Here is a 20,176-nt window from a genome sequence, read left to right as displayed (position 1 = left end):
ATGTCAACCGACCATAACTGTGTACTATATGTATCTAAGTGTTTATGACACCGAGGGATTAAATTTCTTCATGAATGCACCAACAGCTTATATAGGGTGTTGTGATGTGCAATTTACTATACTGATTTCAAATATGAAAAAAAATTGCTTCCTATAAGTGGATACTTCTTTGTTGTAGATGTTTATTGATGACATGATATTATATTATTAACATTCAGCTCTGAGATCTGGCGTGTGACAAACACTTTATCACCAGCAAGATTCAGACATTCGATCGTCAACAGATGTCTGTGCCACATCCTCAACATCAGATGGCCCGAAAAGATCGCCAATGCAGATCTGTGGGAGAGAATTTTCCAACCCAAAACCTGCCAGCCAAGACATCAAGAAGCGGAAGTGGGGCTGGATCGGTCACATGTACCCTGCGAAAGCCAGCCGACAATTTAACAAGAAAAGCTCGCTGGGCTGGAACCCACAGCTGGGGAGGTGCAGGGCTGGGAGAGCCACACAGACATGAGGAAATCGGTCCACAGGGAGGCGGAGGCAACTGGCATGACATGGTCCCATAAGTGGAAAGGGACGCCCAGAACTGGGTGCGATGGTGGGTTGTAGTTGCAGCCTTATGCTCCACTGGGGGCGAAAAGGAATAAGAAGAAGTGAAATTAGTGATATTATAGTGAGATATAAATTAAGTAACTGAATAGGACAGTGAGATACACATATAGTGGTCGAATAGAACGCTAGCATAATTGTTAAGTAGTTGTACAACAATATAATGAGTAGCCTAAACACAATGTCGGCTTCTTGCTATATATAGTACATCTTTAATTGCTAGTCCACTAACTGTGAGAACTGATCCGTTGACTAATTTCCAACTCGTTTGCAAGATGGACGTTATATTTTCTCTCTCTGGTGGACAGCAATTAAGTACTCTAGCAACAAGGACATTTGTTCCCCAAGTCGTTTCAATCATAATGTATACAAAAACATATAACAATTACAAGCACACGTATAATTAATTTTAATATAAGTATGAAATCTGTAGAAAGTATAAATTAATACACTTCGTTATTTCCTGCAGTAGTGAAAAAACACTAAAGCAAGTGTTGTTCTAGTGAAGTAAACAATTAAATGTTTTGCTAGCAGAGAATATTGCGCAACAAGAAAATTATTAATCACATTTTACTGCTCAAGAAACTCGTCTGCAGTCAATATATATAGGCGTACACGTCATATATGTCGGTCACATCTGGCCACAACAAGAAAATTATTAATCACATTTTACTGCTCAAGAAACTCGTCTGCGGGCAATATATATATAGGCGTACACGTCATATATGTCGGTCACATCTGGCCATGATCTAAGCCGCCGATTCCTTTCGTTTTTTGACTCATGTCTAAGTCTCACATCGGGTGGCAGTGAGAACTTGTAGTTAGTAAATCAGATATGGCAACAAACAGATGAGAGTCGCTTAAAATCTTGCACCGTGACGGTAGCAAAATGGCGGGCAGCATCTCGTTGCTAACGTGTATCACATGACTGAAAACGACCCGTTCATTGGATGACGCTACACCCTGTTACACAATCATATTGAAATAGTCGTTTTCCCGTTCAGTGACAAGTGGGATTTATAAAAGGGTAACGAAACGCACATTGCGTGTGAAGATCTCTAGTGGGCAAAAAGTATGAGTGTTTGTGCCTGCATTATACGATTAATGTTTGAGCCTTGTGGATCCATGACAATCAGGATACTGACAATCGCGAATACATCCTGTAACATTAAGAGGCTTTTTCGTTTACACAACAACAGTTACTGATTTCTTGAAATTATTCTTTTCTTGTGGGTCCTTCTCCCCCAAGTATCTGGTGAAATGTCCGACAAAAGTTACGACAGTTTGCCACATAAACAGGCAGCAGACTCTTCCTCCGATAAACACGACGAACAGTCAGCAAGAGAACGACTGTCGAAGCGGCTGACTTACGTACTTCGTTACGGAGCGAGGAAAGAGGGACTACAGGTGGATGATTCAGGTAAGGACCAGTACGATGAATGTAATTCAGTTATCTCTCAGAAGAGTCATTGTAGTAATAGTAATAGTGACTATCATTTGCCTAGGCCTCGTGGACCATTTAACATCTCTTAAAATCACATGAATATTCTTCGTGTCCCTTTTAATTTTTCAGAATTTATCTTTTATTGATGATGATTGTGGTGCAATATTTTCTCTCTTTGGTGCATGTGCAATGTCTGTATGTCCTGTGTTTATGGCTGTTAATCTCTGTCCATTTGCTGACATGTTTCGGTCTATGCCCACAAGTGTTTATGCATTTATGTTTGTCTTTTTTAGTGTATTTGCCTTTCATTTATCAAGTGCATTGAGCCTTCTGTTAAGTACTGAAGTGCACAATATAAATTCACAGTATTATTTTATTATTTAAAATGTATGACCAAATGATCAACCTCTCACATCATTTTCTGCAGGTTTTGTAGATTTCAGAGAGCTCATGACATTGCCATTGCTCTCTCAATACTCAGAGGCAGAGGTTATAAATGAGATTCAGAATTCCTCTTCCCATCGTGGATCAAACCGTTTCACTCTTCATAAAAACAATGAGAAGGTGCTTGTAAGGGCAGCTTATGGGAGGAACATGGAAAAAGTAATGTTCAACATGATTTTGCCTGATTATTAGATAAACTTTATGTCGTTAAAATTTTTCGTCCTAAATCTATAATTACTGCACAAAAATCATGAACACTACATTTTGGAAAGTCCTTTATCATGCAACAGTTAATTAATGCAGATATGTCCAATCACACCTACGTTAGCTTTTTGGTCAAATAAGTTCTGTCAGTCACATTGAAAATTTTGTCACACAATTTTCTGATAGTCTCTGTGTATTCACCCAAACAGAATCCATACCATGATGGATGTAAGGTGCTCACCCTGTTTGAGAGGTCTATGCAAACTATTCTTGACAACCTGCAGGACTATGACTTCCAGGACCTTCCTGACGAGTACCTTATAACGTAAGTACTTCATAATGTAACTGTTAAGTAGTTCCTATGGTCAGTCCATTCATAAAATCATTCATTACAGCTGCAGTGTCTTTCAATGTCTTTGGCCAGTTACTTTCTTTAACCTTTGCTAACACCTGATGTGAGCGGTCCGGTGGCGCAACGGCTAGCGCTGTTAGCGCCTGTCACCAATACAGTGAAGGTTGGCTGCCCTGAGTTCATTTCTCGTCTCGGGCACGCTGATCTTTCTCTGCACGTGGCATCTGTTTACAGGGCTGGCTGCTTGCCGTAATATAGCCTTAGCTGCTGACACGGCGTAAAACACCAATTCCCCCCCCCAACACCTGATGTGTATAATATGAGCAAAGAAGAAGATAATGTAAAGCAGATTATTTCTCAGTAACACTTGGCATCCAAAGGCATTCACACATATTGTTAGGTCTTATACTGACATTATAATTTGAAACACATAATGTGCACAGATCAATGCTGCGAAGACTTGCAAGGACCAAAAAGCTGAACAACAAGAAGCTGAAGGTGCTTCTGGTACCAGCAGTAGAACATCTTGACCTTGAAAATGTGTTCCTGACCCCAAACATTTTGAAGATCATTTACCACCAGTGCCAACAGTTGAAGAGTCTCAGCCTACGTAATTGTAGCTACATCATCACTGACAATGTACTCACACAGCTGTGCAAGGTAGTGTTTTTATATATTTTAGACACTGTTCAGGTAATCTCCAAGCTTCAGTCATCACTAAAACAAAAATGCCTGTCAAAGCCTACAGTAGTAAACATCCTCTGCTACTTCTATAATCAAGCTGTCAGCCCATATCTGGGTGTAAAATATTTTATAAGAAATATCTGCTTCTAAACTAACAGCTCAATTATTTATATGTTGCAGTGGCATTATTTCATAAATAAAATCAGTTTTATTAGAGCAGTTCTAAGTCTTGAGAGAATTTAAGTCATTTGTACATAAAACTGATCTATACTCATGATAAAGTATTATTCTCCAAATACACTTGCAGGAGCTACCAAATCTGGACTTTCTGAACCTTACTGGGTGCAATCATATAACAGACAAAAGCATTAAAATGCTTGCCAAAAGCTTACCTAAACTTACGGTGCTGGGCCTTAGTTCAAACAAAGGAATCAGTGAAACTGGAGTGATTTACCTACTGGAAACGGCCCCAGCGCTGAAACATCTGGATGTTTACTGTTTGGAAACAACACCTGAAGGCAGGCAGAGGATTCGTGAATTGCGTACACAGCATAAGATTGTGGTGATTCTGAGTGGACTGGAAGAGCAGGATAAAGATGGAAACTCTGTGCACATACAACCTGTCTACCCTAGAGGCATGGCAATGTGAACTGAATAGACTGAACTAAAACTGGGTGCAGAGTTACTGTTATTTATGTCCTGAACATACTTTCCACCATAAGCACTGGTGTAAGTGTTAAATTTTCCTTTTGTACAGAAATGTTGTTTGGGGTGGAACAGAAGAGCAAAGGATGTGTATATATGTACAGTTGCATAATTTCAAAAGTTTGCATATGCCTGTTACCTGACCATTTTCCCATAAATAAATTTCATGTTACAAGAAGTGGATGTGAAATAACCAGTTATCTTTACCACTTATTTAGCATTCTGAGTCAACTATCAGCATATTAAAAAAAAAAAATGGTTAGCTGCTCATATGAAATAGTGACAATTGTAAATATGTCCATGTTTACTGATAAACCAGAAAGTTTAGCCCACTCATTTTAACCAGACACAAAATAATTTCACATCACAATACTGGCAAAACCACCTTGTTCTGGCCAGCAAGATTTTATCTCATGTCCAATGAAGACCTTTGGCACTACTGGCTTAGATGATAGACCATGAATTATTTCCCATCACAAGTTAAAACTTAAGTTTTTGGTGGGATTTCCTCTACAGGTAAGGGGAAACCAAAGGAATGTTGGTCATTAATGTGCTTAGACATGCATATTTTAGTCACTAAATATATACAACGCAACACTGCAAGACTGAATTAAAGAAATGTATTCAAGTACAGATACAGACAAATGCAGAACATACAACTCACCAAGAAAGTGTGGTCTGCATGTAAAACTGGTCAAAACATCGAATTTGTAGGTTCATAAACTCTCAAAAAAATAAACTTGACAAATTGCATACCTTTCAAAGCCAACATTAATTAGAAACTTTACAAGCAAGTGAGTGCATATCATTTTCTATCAGCATCACTCTCTCCCCTTTTGTATACAAACATACTCTTATCTGTCCATTTAATGTACAATAATAAAAATTCTTAACATGTCCATTTTGACTGGTAATGCGGGAAGTCAATTTTATTTTTTAATGTACACTCATGTCTAGTGATGGTTGACAATATACGATTCCCTTAGCTATTTATTATTAACATACTAGCTTTAGGTATCATTAAGTAGACATGATGTAGGTTCACCCCTAATGGCTTCATTAGCCTCTATTACAAGGGTGGGCAAAGTACAGCCCACAGATGTCTTTGGACCACCCCATCTGCCAAAGTGTGAAGTGCACTTATCATTTCATTCAGCAGTGAAGAGCCTTGAGCTTGTCCACGGGGGAGAATAAGGTGCTATAGAAGCCAACTTTTTATTATTTTTATTATCATTAAGTTGTAAATTGTTTGCAACCATCCAAAATTTCACCTCTAAGATGCATGATTCTTAATTCTGAAAAGCAGTTTGTGACATCTAAGATGAGACAGAACTGTAGAGATGAGCTTTATAGGCAAAGAATTGACTGGAAATAGCATAAGACCAAACCAACAGAGATAAAAGCTTTGTGCATAAACAAATTCTGAGGGATCCCAAAGGTGTGCTTGCCAATAGATGGCCATCCACTAGCACAGCCTGAGTTCTACCAAAGAAAGACACAAAGGTCACCTAGGCAGACCCCAAAATATTATAAATATCAATGAGTTGTCTCAGCAAGAAAAAAATGTTCAATCACATCAACGATCACTATCTAACAAGGTAAACATCAAGATTTCCCATATCCAGTAAGACTATTTTAGTGCTGTGGACATTGTGGTAGCAGACTGAGGAATGAGAGATTGTTGGTGACCATTTGCACTTGAAAAAAAACCTTTGCTACAGGATATAAATTAACACTTATGGACAGATCTGCATTCACAAAAGATACATACATCATACATGTACACATATACCTTCCCAACACACAAATGCACACAGTTCACAGTAGTTTTAAATGTCCAGTCACTTGATCCACCAGTTCACAAGGTCCTAAAACAAAAGAAAAAAAGTAACATTTCAAATTAACTCTTTGATACTGTCAACTTTTTTTGTCAGTTTTAAACATTACACATAAATAAAATTATTATTCAATCCCTAGTTAAATGTCCCCAGGACTGAGATTCATATAATAATAATGGGTTATTAAAATTATAATTTGCAAAGCACACAACCAAGATATGATAAATGAACAGATAGTGAACAGTGAGATACGTGGAGGTGCAAAATGTAAAGCAATGGATGAAGGTATGAAGGACACTGTAAACAGTTGAAGCTGTACTTGATGGTTCACGTGACAGTACTGCCAGGGAGTTAAGGATAGTATTTCAGGGATAGTACTTTGTGAACATATGTTTTCAGAGAACGTTTGAACGTAGCTTTGGAGTCAGAGTGGCGAATGTGATGTGGAAGAGTGTTCCACTGCCTACCAGCACAGTGGGAGAACATCCGTTGCCTGTATGTGACTGTCTTTATGGGAGGGAGGAATAGAATGCACTAGTCATATGGTGCGTATAAACCCATAATAGAAGGGTCAATGATTAGGTTAGTTGGAATTAATATAATAATATAAATGACTAATAAAAATCAACCCAGCTTCTTTAAATTAGCATCTATATGGGCATAGACATCAAAATATGGGGGAGGGAATTAACAATCAATTCAGTCTGCATATTCCTTCAAGCTTCATGATCATCCAAATTTATATCAACACTGCATGTAAAGCATAGCAAGATCACTCAAATGAGCATGACGCTGTACTTTACTAGCATCTTTTAACACACATGATTATTTCCTGGTCTACAAAAAACAGCATTCATGGCATTTAATGTTTTCTCCGTTATTTGCATGCTCATTTCCTCTCCCTTCTTTTTTCATGAACTGAAAACGCACCTCTTCCTTAAACATTACTCCTAACACCAGTTCCCACAATGCTAGTCCTTTTTCACACACATTTCCGCTTACTGCTACTTTCCTGCTCATCTTCCTTAAGCAAAATCATGATACTCTGTCTTTATTAGTTGGTTCCTCTTTGCATTTTCTGTATTCTTTTATACTCATTATCAGTGCTGTTGTTTCTTCTTTCATATTTCATAAGTAGTTTCTTTTCCTGTCCATTGTATGTTGTCCATGGCTCGATCTTATTCTTAAGCGCTAAAAGCATGCTCCTTAGCAGTGTGAGTATGCGCTTTAAAAATTTTTGCATCATTATTTTCTAACCTGGTCCAACACCAAGGACTGTTTTAGAACCAGGAGCTATCTGTGTACGACCAGCATCGCTGATGAGACAGGTAACTAGTCCTGATGCTATAGCTTTCTCTGCCAGATCTAGCCTGCACATGCAGAGAACATCACTTGTCTTAATGCAGTTACATTAAAACATGTTAAATAAATATTAAATATAAGAACACATAAGTAACAAAAATAAACAAGAAATAAACACTCTTTTAGATCATTCTAGGTAAAATGCAAGAAACTCTTTTAAATGCTGTAACAAGTTTCTTGTATGATGTTCATAGTTTTTTGTGCTATGATTAAATTCAATTTTAAAATTACATATGAATAATACACATTATACATAAGAATTATGTATTTAAGACATCTGTTTCTTACTATACACAGAATAATCAAAATTTCATGCAATGCCTGTAAATGATCAATGTGGCAACTAGGATGCAAAGATATTAAGTTTCTGATCCACAATAACATGTCACATGGTGACAAAAACTGGGGTATAACACAACAGGCCTACTCACATATCTCTGTGAACATAAGTTAATCCTAGATCCAAAGAGGATAATGGTTTAAATGAAAAAAACAAAAACCACCGTCATACGTACAAAGAGGCTTCATCTTCTACTTTGACAACAACCTTCTGTTGCCCAGTAAGGCGCCACTGTCGAAGATTGCTGGGATCTTTTCGGCTGGCTTTCTCTACAGCTCCTACAGCTGCATGTGCACACTACAATAAATTCATATATACATATCAAATTATATTTTTCAAAACTAAGTGCAGAGAGACTAACATACTATTCATCTTTACAAATTCAGATACTGCTCAACTTATGGGGTTATGTCCCATTAAACTCCTTAGTTTTAAAATGCATATAATACATGTAACTACCAAAAATCATAGCTTAGCCTAGCCTATACAAGATTGTGTGGTCAGAACTCCTGGATTAGCTTGGTTGTTGGTCTCTGAGAAGTAATTAAGTGAAATATACTACTATACTTTCTTTATGAAACCAGTGTAAACATAAGTTTACAAAATTATCAGCAATATTACCTGAGCAGCAATCTTCCCCTTTCCCATCTTCAGATCATTTCTGACCACAAGCACCATTTTGCGGTCCCTGCTATCTCCCATGACTTTTACAGTTTCTGTCACCTGAAATGTCCATTCAGAACACATCCCTAAAACTATATATATTCCCCAAATGACACACTATAAAAGACATCTGTCTCCTTATTTAAACTTATTACTAGCATAAAGAGCTTAAAAATTATGTGCAGATGTCGAGCAGTTGTGCAATCCTTCCACGCAATCAGTACAAATCAGGTCTATTTTTAGGCAACCTTTTATAAAAATGGGCAGGGAACTAATCTGTTACTCTTACTTCTCACTATGATATATGCAGTTTGCTAACATTTATGGCCAAATGCATTTAAATTTTCAGTGGGCATGTGGTTCATTGACTCTATCACAGGCTTCGTGATGCAAAGTCAAGCATCTTACATCTTCCAAAACGTTTTTTGTGATTGCTTTTGAATTACGGCCCTTTAAACCCCAGCCGATAGCAATGCCAAGCCCCACACCAATGGTGGCTGAGATCATGGCTGCAGTCCGGTCAAACTCCATTGTTGGACTGCCCATCGGGTTTGCTGCAATCTGAAAGAAATTTTTCCGTTTCAACTGCTTGTCAAATCTCAGACCGAAAAAGTTATTTAGCTTACTCATGGGCATTCCATAATAAGTTGTTAATATGCGTAGCCCAGTAGATATGGTACCTCTAAACACCACTAAGGGTGCAGAATAAGCGCTCGTCAGCTGGTACCAGCCAGGAGATGTTAGTATGAGGGTGAGAATCCGGCAAGTTAAAAGGTATGCCAGGTAAGGGAGTAAAACCTGAGCTACATGCTTATTTAGATGAGTATGTCTAATTCTCGGAAACGGAGCCCCCAATGTGCTGTTGATACAATTACGCCCCAGATCACAAGACGTCACACAAAAAACAATGTTTTATTTCTTTATTTATTAGTAACTGTGGCTAAAGTGGTGGTTGGTGTTTGTTGCGCAACTCTTGATCGACGATATACAGTCTACTGCTAGTTCATGCTGTAGAGTAGCACAGTGCATGAAAAAGTCTGTAAGACTAAACTAAGAAATGAAAGGTTAGAAAATCTTGTCCAAACGTCTGCATCCAACAAGCTAATAAAGACATGGGTTCTGTATACCATACCAGAATGAAACCTCGTGCGACGCCGAACAGACGAGCGTGTTTTGATAGAATTATCTCCCTGAAATCGCTACAATTGGATGCTGTTTTTTGATTGGTTTAATATTGACCCAAATATAAAACTTAATCCAATAGAAAGAGCGAAAATATAAAGGCTGCAAGAGGCGGAAGTTGGGTCTTCTGCGCGTATTTCAATTTCTAGTGCCGTACCAAGGGTCGAAACCACATTCTGATTGATCACATCAAGAAAGACCATATTTTATACAAAGAAAAAAAAAGATAAGAGGGATTATCGAGCTAACAGAAATGAACCTATTCGATCATATTCGTCAACTGTACCAAGCAGAGTTGTATGAAGACTTTATCCATCTGGTAAGACGGCTGACTTTTCAGTCATGAGATAATCTTGACCGATTGTAAACATTATTTAGCATAACACATTTTAAAATGAAAATATTGTGCAGGTTGTGAATGGGAAAAAATAATGTTAAACAAACTTCACGTGCATATAACATACACACGTTTACACAAACTCATGGGGGTAAACAGCAGAAGGCTGCTAACAGATCAAATGAGCAATGTATCATTATTCAATCGTACATGTAGCCGGGAATTTGTTGTTTATCCCAGATGCCTATTATTTTCATATCGTATTGAGATTTTAAAACATTTACTAGTAAGGCGATGTAAAGTCTCTTCTTGCATTTACAATGTGACAACTAGTGATCACATTTGACTTGAGATAAATATTTCTAATAATAGTAAACCTCGTTACCATCCAAAAAAAATACAGATTACTTGTAACATTTTGTATTTTCTGTGGGATTTTAGTTTTCACTGGTGCTGTCTTTAAGTGAAAACAATGAAGAATGTGAGCTTTTGACTCTGGCACAAAAATACCAGTGCTTTGTCTACTGTGGCAATGCTTGTTTTCAACTTGGTGAATACCGAAAGGCAGTGGTAAGGAAATGACTTTGTCTCTTAATAATAATGTATCAAAGAATAACACAGCACCTGCAAATTCATACAATTATATGCACACACACACAGTTTTGTTTTTCTAGTAAACCAGGGATATTCTCTTTATGTATCCATCCATGCTACGCTACGAAATATTATTGAATGACAGTCGCCACTCTACATAACATTTGTGGATTTTGAGGAAGCTTTTGACTCCGTAGACAGGGAAACCATCTGGAAGGTGATGCACACTACGGATTTCCACCAAAACTCACTGCCATCATCCAGGCTGAATAAACAAAGCCAGGCTTGCGTTTCACACCCTGTGACCTATCTGGAACTCAAAGGCTTTACCTCTACACACCAAGATTCACATCTTTAACACAAATGTAAGGTCAGTCCTATATGGATCTGACACATGGCGTATGACAAACACCATTACCAACAAGATTCAGACATTCGTCAACAGATGTCTGCGCCACATCCTCAATGTCAGATGGTACGAGAAGATTTCCAATACAGACCTGTGGGAGAGAACCAACCAAAAGCCTGCCAGCCAAGACATCAAGAAGCGAAAGTGGGGCTGGATCGGTCACACCCTGCTAAAGCCAGCCGACAATTTAACAAGACAAGGTCTGGGCTGGAACCCACATGGAAGGTGCAGGGTTGGTAGAGCCACACAGACATGGAGGAGATCAGTCCATGGAGAAGCAGAGGCAGCTGGCATGACATGGTCCCATCTGGAAAGGGACGCCCAGAACTGGGTGCAATGGCGGGTAGTAGTTTCAGCCGTATGCTCCACTGGGGGCGACTAGGAATAAGAAGAATGCAAACTGTAGACACTTTAAAATCACACACGCACATATATATCTGCACATGCACAAAATAAAACAACTTATGGAAACATCAGAGCACTCTAGTTATGGATTTCAAGATGAACAGTTGCAGAAGAGGCATATTTATTGTAGGCATATAAACAGAAAAACTGGACAAACATTTTGTCAAAATGGAATATGTCTAGTCAGAAAATTTGGTAACTTTTTTTGGTAACTTTATTCTTATGTTTTTTTTTAAAGATTATTATTTCGTAGATTAACATCTGTCATCCTTATCACTTTTGTCCAGCTACATTGGTATCCTGGTCTAATTGGATGCATTATCTGAATTCAAACTTCACACAAAGAAAGTAGTAAGAAGTCATGTAAACCTGTTTTTCTCAGTCGTGAAAGTAAATGTAATTTGTAGGGCTTCTTTATTATTATTAGAGAGCCTTCAAGAAGTCATTCCTACTGAAGAAAGCCATCAACAAAGTAAAGGGAAAATGCGGGACCACTCAAGTGAGTTGATATGGTTTTTTTTTAATTGCGCAGAGGTTGGAGAGATGGAAGAAATCCTCACCACCTTCCTTTTCTCACTCACACTTACACATATATATATCATCATTTATAAGTGAAAAAATTGTTACCACAATATAAAAGTATATAACCAAGTTTCAGAAACAGAACACTTCGAATGATAATTGCAATTGTGTGCCTGTACATGCAGGCAGGCATGTTTCTGAGGATACAATGTTTTTTGTGAGAGAAGGATCGATTGCCATTCCTGTTAATCCTTTTGGAGGATAAATCATCCTAGTCAACAAAAGATAACTGTGTTATAAAGTATACATATATGATGCTGTCTTAAGATTGTTTTTCTATTAATATACTGCAAGGATTTAAAAAATATTTTGGCCATAAATTATTTTATGGTGGACAGGATTTGACATCAGAGGTAGACGTAAAATTTCGTGTCTATCAGTGTCACATGAAACTCAAGGAAACTTCGGAAGCCTTACAAGTGGTGAGAAGCAGTTAATTACTTGCAATGTACACATTTAGAAATATTGCAGCCACCTTACCCACTTATATAAACTTCATATTTCTTTACTTTTTTTCACTGTTCATATAATCTGAAGATAGTTATGCACAGCTTTCCAGACTGACCTGGTGTTTACACGTGATATATGATATGAGAGAAAAAATGGCTGTTGAGTTCCTTTGTTCTGAATAGAGCCAAATTCGAACATAGGATATTGTAGGATATTGTAGTACTATAATGAAATATAAAAAATAAATGTGAAATGTATTTGGGCATCTCACCTTTCTTTGCTATGCAGTAACAAATGAGGGCATTAAATTACTAGAAATGGTAGTTTTAATTTACATATCAAGGATACCTGCCTTGTATTCTTTGTTGCCATTTTAGGCATCAGACTTTTGAATACTCTCGAAATAGTTCCAAAGTGTCCAATCAAAATCATCCTTTTTACGATCCTTTTTGGCTTTCCTTCTTCAGCTGGAGAGCATCAGCACTAAACAGCGAACAGCAAAAATCAACCTGGCTCTTGCTCGCCTGTACCAGCATGATGGCCGTGATCGCTCAGCACTTACATGTTACAAGGAAGTTCTCAGGTGCTTCAATGTTGACGGAGATACTTGTACTTTCTGACTATTATTTACAGTTACTTGGACATAAAGAAAAGACACACTGAGGACAGCGTAGGCATCAAAGCACATTCTGTATTGTTTTCACCTAGTGATGATAGTTTCTTTTTTAGTTTTAAAAGCGATAGAGGTTACAATGAGCTTGAAAAATGAGATTTACAAGAATGAGTGTAGGAGCTGCTAGAGCTTGTTCTGTAAACAAGTTACTGCCTAGGGTTCATTGATTCATGCCTTTCCTTGGTAGTACATGCTTGTGATTTTTGTTGTGTAGGGAACACCCACTAGGATTAGTAGCAGTTCGAGAACTTTTGACTCTGGGCATGCGTGGTCCAGATGTCATGTCGGCTATTATGGCTACTGCTCCTTTTTTTTCAAACTGTGAATGGTAAGTGACTGATTATAAAAAGAAGTCTTGCATGATTGTGCATGAAGGTGTATTATTTGAAAAGATTTGGAATATATTTTCGCAAATATTGGCAACAGAAGCAAAGAATATATATTAAAATAGCAGCAGAGTAGTTTTTCATGCGAAACAAAAAAAATGTCATAGACTGATAATTATATTAAAATGGTAGAAACATTCTCTCTTGTTTTGTTTTGTACCAAGGCTGACAGGGCTTATTCGTTGCTATGCTTCAATGGCCACAAGAGAACATGTTATGGCCATTTCATCTCTTCGCAGCTTAGAAACTAAGGTTTGTCTGCCTTTGAATTTTAGAAAGGTTTTATTTGTTCTAGCAGTAAAGTGTGCTACAAAGTACTATGTCTGTTTAATTTGTGTGAGTGCATTGTTGAACAAATGTAAATGACAGAAAGGAAAAAACACATTTTAGAGTTAAGCTTCTTTATTGAAACAGGAAAGGAAAAAATAAATACATGTAGTGTAAATAAATAAAATAAATGCATGAATTTTATTTATAAAACAGCCAGGACTGCGAGACAACATTCACCTACAGGATTGCCTGGCTGAAGCACTGTTTATGGCTGGCCAATACACTGAAGCTGCTATGGCATTTCTGCGAGTAAGTACTTCATGTTTATAAAAAGTTTAAATGCTAATCAAAGAAAATGTGAAATTAAGCTGAAAGTTGCTGATAAGTTAGAATATAAAATTCCCTTTATTGCCATTAGCTTGAGGGGGTAATTAATAGTCTATAGCAATATTATTGTCTTTAAAAAAATGAGCTGTGATTATTTTGTGTGTGTGTGTGTGTGGGGGGGGGGGTATAACACTCATAGATTAACTACTTTTTCAGTTCTAACTTCGTTGAAAGAGCCAAGAACTTGAAGCAAATGCTTATGTGGTGATACCCAGCAGCATCTACTTTCTGCTTCAGGGGGGGAAATCCCTTGATCTCACTCCAGAATGGGAATGGATTTTCAGTCAGATTTGGGGAGTTTATATCTCATAATGGTCTAAACAGTTATTTGAAAAGAATGTCCTTGGGTGATGCCCAGACTTACTAGGAGAAGTGTTATTTTTCAGTCTATGATGAAAGCAAGTTTTTATCTAGAAGATAACACAAAAAGAAAGACATATACTAATTTAGAAGTCTCCTTTTTTTATGATACATTGAATATTTTCAAGTTATGGTTGGGAACTGAGAAAATGTTAATTGATCTGTTTAATTTTGTAGATTCGCGCTCTTGATCCTTTTCACATGAAGAACATGGACCTTTATGCATACACCTTGTCCAGGGAAAAACGTACCAAAGATCTACAAATGTGAGTTACATGAGAAGTGCAGACAATTAAGTTTCATTTACTGAAATCATCAGTATTTTTTAATTCTGAGATTTGGAAAGTATTTTAATTTAAAAAATGTATTTATGATGTAAACTTTGTAAGTTTGCCATAGTCTTTGATGGTAACATCTTTTGCATGATAAATACTCTGATATGGATTCTGTATAGTATGGTACAGTATATTTGGCAAACATGCATACTGCCTCAGAAGTGAAGATTGAAGGGGTGTGTGTGTGCTTGGGAATGTGGGTGCATGATGTGTGCAATCTTATTTAGCTTATCTCAGCAGTTGATGGAGGTGAACGAACAAGCAGTAGAACCATGGGTGTGTATGGGATACTACTCCCTTAACAGCATCAACAAACAAAATGAACGCCTAGTCCGCACAGTCTACTGTGCACAAAAAGTAAGAGTCTTGATGAAATCATTATTAACCACCAATTGAATACTGAGTACAAGTTAATAGCGCTTGTCATAAGGGATATCACTCAGCTATAATCCTTTGCTTTTTTTTTTTAAGTTCGGATCTGGACAACTAAGGTATCGTGAATAAACATCAATCATTAGATCGACATTTGTTTTGATTTTCAATGTAGAGTTGTAAAGCTATGTATTTTTTATGGTTTTTGACTTTGTTTTTCTTTTTGGTAGGCCTATTCTATCAACCCTCAATGCACACAAGCGCTGTTATTGAAGGGTGCTGCTCTTCAAGAACTGAATCGCATGCAAGATGCTCTTTTGCATTTCCATGAGGCTGTCAGCCGAGCTCCCGATAGATTTGAGACATACCAAGGTCATCAACATTTTTAATATAATCTTTTGCACAGTCGTGATTCGTGCTTTTATAAACAATTTTTATCACAAATGCTTGGATTGCTGAACTTGTTCTTAAAATTTCCAGCCTCACCATTACATTTTTTCATCATTATTTAAACAGGTATTATAGACTGCTACATTGCTAGTCATCGATTACGTGATGCTGTCACTTTGGCCACACGAGCCTTCAGCCATCTAGGCTGTACAGCCCGTACCAGCACGGTGTGTTTGCAGTACAGCTTATTCCTTCATATTTTAGCTAAAAGAACTAGTAACATCTGTAAGCTTGGTACCAGAGCTTTCAAAAGTTTATAAGTCTACTTGCTTTTATTAAATATCAAATGTTAAAATTATTCGTCTTTTTATTTTTGGTGCTTATTACAAATGTTGTGGAAATAAAGCTTTGATAGTAATGATGTTAATAATAGAATTTATACGTGCATTACACCTGCATTGCATGGAGGCAAGCTCCATGTTCTGTGCTCACTGTACTCCAAACAAACTAACAGTTTAACTTGTAACAATTAACTTGCAATTAAAAATTTGTGTAAAAATTAAACACAATCTTTATAAGCATTGCAAAAGCAGGTCACTTAAAACATTGACTCTCAGTTTTGTTTAACCATGTTCTTATTTTTTTTTGGCATGTTTCTTTCAGCTTTTAGCTTCAGTTTTAGCCAAGAGTCCAACCACAGTTGCCAAGGTGGGTGTTTGTATATGAACATTGGGACGTGAAAATGTGGTGTGTGTGAGAGAGAGAGACTGAGACTTCCAAAGAAGCCTTAAAATTGCAATGCGTCAATGTTTCAGGCCAAACCCTATTTGGAGAAAGCCCTCAAAATGGATCCCTTTTATCTGGAAGCTGTGTACATCATGTGTGACATTCTGTCCCAAGAGCAGGATTATGATCGGGGAATTGCTCTGTAAGACATATTCTGATCTCTAGCAAAAGAACACATAAAACCTTATTCACACTTAAAGGGATTTGCAAGCAAAACTAAGACTACAGATGACACAGTGACTTTACTGTCTTTTTTATGGTTGTTTCTTAAAGCATAATTTTTAAAATCATGTTTAGACCATTATGATTGATTGCCATTCATCTGGTCCTAAGCGGAACTGGTACTTTTCAGTGTGCGGCAAGCATTACAAACACAGACAGATGCACGACTGCATGTTCTTCTGGGGGATTTCCTTACACATACCAATCAGTATCAGGATGCTTTGGACCATTACCATATAGCACTCAGGTAATGTAAGCACTAAGCATTTTGCTGCTGTTGCATTATCCTCTGATGATCCAGGCCACATGGCTATATTCTACTGTTTTCCAGGAAAAAGAGAAGCAGCAGTACCAAAGCAAAGAAAAGAAATTATCACACAAATTCTTTCTGCTGTAAACTTTTTCCTCTCAGAACTTTTATCTAAAAATTTTCATACCTGAATGCATAGATTTGAAATAGACATGTCTTTAATTACATTACATTACATCTCATGGGATCAGCATCATGCAAATAAATTTTTTAACCTGATGAACAAAATCAGTGAATTGCTGCCTTACAGCTCTTAAAACACCAAAGAAGTCTATTAAACATCATTCTTCTAGCCCCTTCCCTCACAAACATCCAATAAAAGCAGTCATTTGTCTTAATTTTAGCCTGGACCCATCAAGCATTCAAGCACGAGAAGGCATGGAGCGAGTTGAGAAACATAATGAAATGGGACTTGAGGGAAGTTATGATGTCGAGGTGGAAGATGTGCCAGGCAGTGACAATGAGGTATGACAACTTTAAGATGAAAACATTGTATTGCTGGTCTCTGTGATACACGTGAAGAATTTGCATTTTTAAAGAAATTTATAGCCTTATACCTAATACTAGCTATTTTGGTATGTCATTATATGCAGCTGAGTAGGCCTAATTGCTGTCAGCTAGACCAGGATAGGTATTTGTAGAGGTAAGTTAAAACTGGAAGCTATGAAGGAGTAGATGTACAGATAAAGTATGTTAAGTGGCAACTTTAATGATATTGTACCAGACATAAGCATGATAACTAGCAACTGTAGAGATATTTTAACAAATCGCTTAGGACAGAAATAAATACAGATATTTACATCTAGCTATAAGAAATATGTTTGTCAGGAAAATATTTGGCGGTCAAAGTGATTGTTGTGTTTCTTTTGTCGACAGCCTGACTTTGATGGCAGTGATATGGAGAGTACATGGTCAGACACAGAGTTTAGTCAGCCTTGACATTGCCCCTAGTTAAAAAAGCATCCTTTGTATGAGTATGTGTACAAGCAAATGAAAGAACATTTGTTTATATTTGCTTGGTTGTGTATGTGTGAAATTGTGAGTGTGATTATGTGCATGTGTATATATATTCTTGCATTTACTGATTTTTTTTTTTTTTTAGTTTCTCTAAAGGGACTGATGTGCATGGTCTTTCAATAGGTCAGAGTTGTGATCACTAAAGGCTTCTTTTCCTTTCTTTCCATTTTTTTTTTTTAACTTAAAGTATTTCTTTTTTAAAAAAAATCCTTTACAGGTTTCCCCCCTCCTCTTACACTGCCAAGTATTTGTGTAATATGTTCAATTGTACATACAAAACACATTTGTGCAAGACTTATTGACTGCAATATTATTCAGAATTATTTTATGTCATATAATGTAATAAACACACTTTTCCTTACTTCTTGTTCATAAGATTTTTCCCATAAAAAGACCTAATTATAAAACTTGTTTTGGTCATTGTCATCCTTTACTTAGGATAAGTCAGAGATAGCTCTCACTCTGCCAGTTTCAAGTTGCCATGAAGTTATATTCACCATATTTATAAGAAAATTTAATATAGGTTATATCGTCTGCAGGATAAAATAGAACTTGGTCTGTGTTAGTCTAAGCCTGCAATAACTGGCTACTTATATGGTAAATCTGATTCGTCTTTAAGTCAGATTTACTACTGGCTTTTGGTAATGGATGCGTATGTCAGATATGCAAATGTGTACATATAATGGCCGAGAGTCATTATATTCAAATGTTATTTGTGGGTAGTGCAACATTTGTTTAAAAGAAAAGCCATTCTTGTCATGCATTTGTGAGATGCAACTCATTTATTACTCCCTGCATGTTAAAGCATGCATTTTACTGGTTTTATGTGCTGAAATGTTGTAAATTGTATTTTACTCCGAATGTTTACAGAAGAAATAAGGAATCAAAGACAGAATAATTATGTCTATTAGCAAAGGCTGCGGTAATGCACGGTAAGTATTCTTTTTAGATGTGCATTGTTAAATGCTCACTTGAAACAAGGTCTCATGAACAAGATGGCAAGTTTGCTGAATCAAACTGTTTTTCATTAGACATTCATCATACTTTTCAGTGTAACCTTTTTTCAGGCATGTTCCATGCCAAATTCTTTCATGACTGTGAAGATAAACATGATATAGTATTGTTATCTAAACTCTTCCCATTTTATTGTTGTTATTCTCCTATTATTTGCTGGTGCAGACTTTTTATGAATTTTGAATGGTTATGAAAGATGAGGAAACAATTCATGTTTATGGAGATTTTGACTTCCTTAAAGTATGTGTAAAAGTATTTGCAGACATGAGGGAAGATGCAGTCAATATGTAAGAGTGACGTTTCATGAATATTTAGGACTTTACTCCTGTTACTAAACAACACAGAGCGAGTGATGCTCTCAATAACGTAGCTGTTGATCTGGAGCGATGAAATATTTTCTCAGTCAGACTTACAAACACCTTCTTTAATCTAGTGTGTGTGTGCATCGACTCCCATGTCTTCTTCAGTGAATGGCAAAGCTGTCACTACATGGCACTGTGGACCATAATGACTCAAGTGTCAGGACAGTGAAGTCTTTCTATAGGTTACATTTACATAAAATACAAGTAAAATATGTTGAGAGCAATGGAGTTCAGATAACAACATTCTCTTAAGCATCTAGGAAATCAACCCACACATTATTCTTTATGTAACTGCTCAAAACAACAAAAGGTATCTAGAAATAATGTTATGGTCCTATACAGGTAAAAAGTTTACATTTTCGACAGTAAAGAGCTAAACTTTAAAATGCCTCCTAAACATTACAATGAACGAAGCACTTTAATAATAACGCATGAGGTTTGCTGTTTTGTAAAAGTACAAGGACGTGAAGGTAGAAAACAGAAGGAACATGGAACCTGCATAAAACATGAAAAAGCTTGATAAGGTACTACAACTGAATTTGTATAGCGTTTTTTTTCCCCCATCATTAAAGGCAGGCTCAAAGTGCATACTAAAAAAAAAAGGGGGGGGGGACACACAAACATCTGTTTGTCATTTTTTCGGTTCAACTTATTGTGAAAGAATTTTCTTGTTTTTCTAAAACCT

The 20,176-nt window shown here is 36.9% G+C and overlaps 3 protein-coding genes across 3 annotated transcripts; 2 read left to right on the top strand and 1 right to left on the bottom strand.

The window, feature by feature from the left end:
* Positions 1-1,579: 1,579 nt before the first annotated feature.
* Positions 1,580-4,623, top strand: LOC112563266. Its single transcript, XM_025237106.1, has 5 exons — positions 1,580-2,032; positions 2,484-2,659; positions 2,914-3,029; positions 3,500-3,716; positions 4,048-4,623. The coding sequence occupies exons 1-5, from the start codon at positions 1,873-1,875 to the stop codon at positions 4,387-4,389; spliced, it is 1,011 nt and encodes a 336-aa protein (XP_025092891.1). The 5' UTR covers positions 1,580-1,872; the 3' UTR covers positions 4,390-4,623.
* A 427-nt stretch (positions 4,624-5,050) lies between these two features.
* On the bottom strand, positions 5,051-9,862 carry LOC112563269 (peptidyl-tRNA hydrolase 2, mitochondrial-like). The gene is made up of 6 exons (XM_025237112.1): positions 9,781-9,862; positions 9,057-9,209; positions 8,607-8,708; positions 8,161-8,282; positions 7,541-7,653; positions 5,051-6,313 (listed from the first exon to the last, which is right to left on the bottom strand). Exons 2-6 carry the CDS (start codon positions 9,192-9,194, stop codon positions 6,264-6,266), a joined length of 525 nt encoding a protein of 174 aa, XP_025092897.1. The 5' UTR covers positions 9,195-9,209; positions 9,781-9,862; the 3' UTR covers positions 5,051-6,263.
* An 84-nt stretch (positions 9,863-9,946) lies between these two features.
* Positions 9,947-19,241, top strand: LOC112563265 (anaphase-promoting complex subunit 7-like). Its single transcript, XM_025237105.1, has 17 exons — positions 9,947-10,149; positions 10,609-10,737; positions 12,003-12,074; positions 12,496-12,579; positions 13,075-13,190; positions 13,495-13,608; positions 13,831-13,918; positions 14,150-14,245; positions 14,861-14,949; positions 15,246-15,375; positions 15,621-15,762; positions 15,907-16,007; positions 16,444-16,488; positions 16,596-16,708; positions 16,919-17,035; positions 17,443-17,563; positions 17,975-19,241. The coding sequence occupies exons 1-17, from the start codon at positions 10,084-10,086 to the stop codon at positions 18,035-18,037; spliced, it is 1,686 nt and encodes a 561-aa protein (XP_025092890.1). The 5' UTR covers positions 9,947-10,083; the 3' UTR covers positions 18,038-19,241.
* Positions 19,242-20,176: the final 935 nt, after the last annotated feature.

The sequence above is a fragment of the Pomacea canaliculata genome, linkage group LG4 (genome assembly GCF_003073045.1).
Source record: "Pomacea canaliculata isolate SZHN2017 linkage group LG4, ASM307304v1, whole genome shotgun sequence".
Classification (NCBI taxonomy): Eukaryota; Metazoa; Mollusca; class Gastropoda; order Architaenioglossa; family Ampullariidae; genus Pomacea; species Pomacea canaliculata.
This window is presented reverse-complemented; position numbering and strand designations above follow the sequence as displayed.

What these genes read in the sequence shown, in the direction of transcription:
- LOC112563266 (XM_025237106.1), top strand. Translation starts at nt 1,873, where the DNA reads ATGTCCGACAAAAGTTACGACAGTTTGCCACATAAACAGGCAGCAGAC. An exon ending in ACTACAGGTGGATGATTCAG is followed by an intron (nt 2,033 to 2,483) that starts GTAAGGACCAGT and finishes CATTTTCTGCAG; the next exon opens with GTTTTGTAGATTTCAGAGAG. An exon ending in CCTGACGAGTACCTTATAAC is followed by an intron (nt 3,030 to 3,499) that starts GTAAGTACTTCA and finishes TAATGTGCACAG; the next exon opens with ATCAATGCTGCGAAGACTTG.
- LOC112563269 (XM_025237112.1), bottom strand. Translation starts at nt 9,194, where the DNA reads ATGGGCAGTCCAACAATGGAGTTTGACCGGACTGCAGCCATGATCTCA. An exon ending in CAAAAAACGTTTTGGAAGAT is followed by an intron (nt 8,709 to 9,056) that starts GTAAGATGCTTG and finishes TGGACATTTCAG; the next exon opens with GTGACAGAAACTGTAAAAGT. An exon ending in GTAGAAGATGAAGCCTCTTT is followed by an intron (nt 7,654 to 8,160) that starts GTACGTATGACG and finishes CTGCATGTGCAG; the next exon opens with GCTAGATCTGGCAGAGAAAG.
- LOC112563265 (XM_025237105.1), top strand. Translation starts at nt 10,084, where the DNA reads ATGAACCTATTCGATCATATTCGTCAACTGTACCAAGCAGAGTTGTAT. An exon ending in TGTTACAAGGAAGTTCTCAG is followed by an intron (nt 13,191 to 13,494) that starts GTGCTTCAATGT and finishes TTTGTTGTGTAG; the next exon opens with GGAACACCCACTAGGATTAG. An exon ending in TGCCAGGCAGTGACAATGAG is followed by an intron (nt 17,564 to 17,974) that starts GTATGACAACTT and finishes TTTTGTCGACAG; the next exon opens with CCTGACTTTGATGGCAGTGA.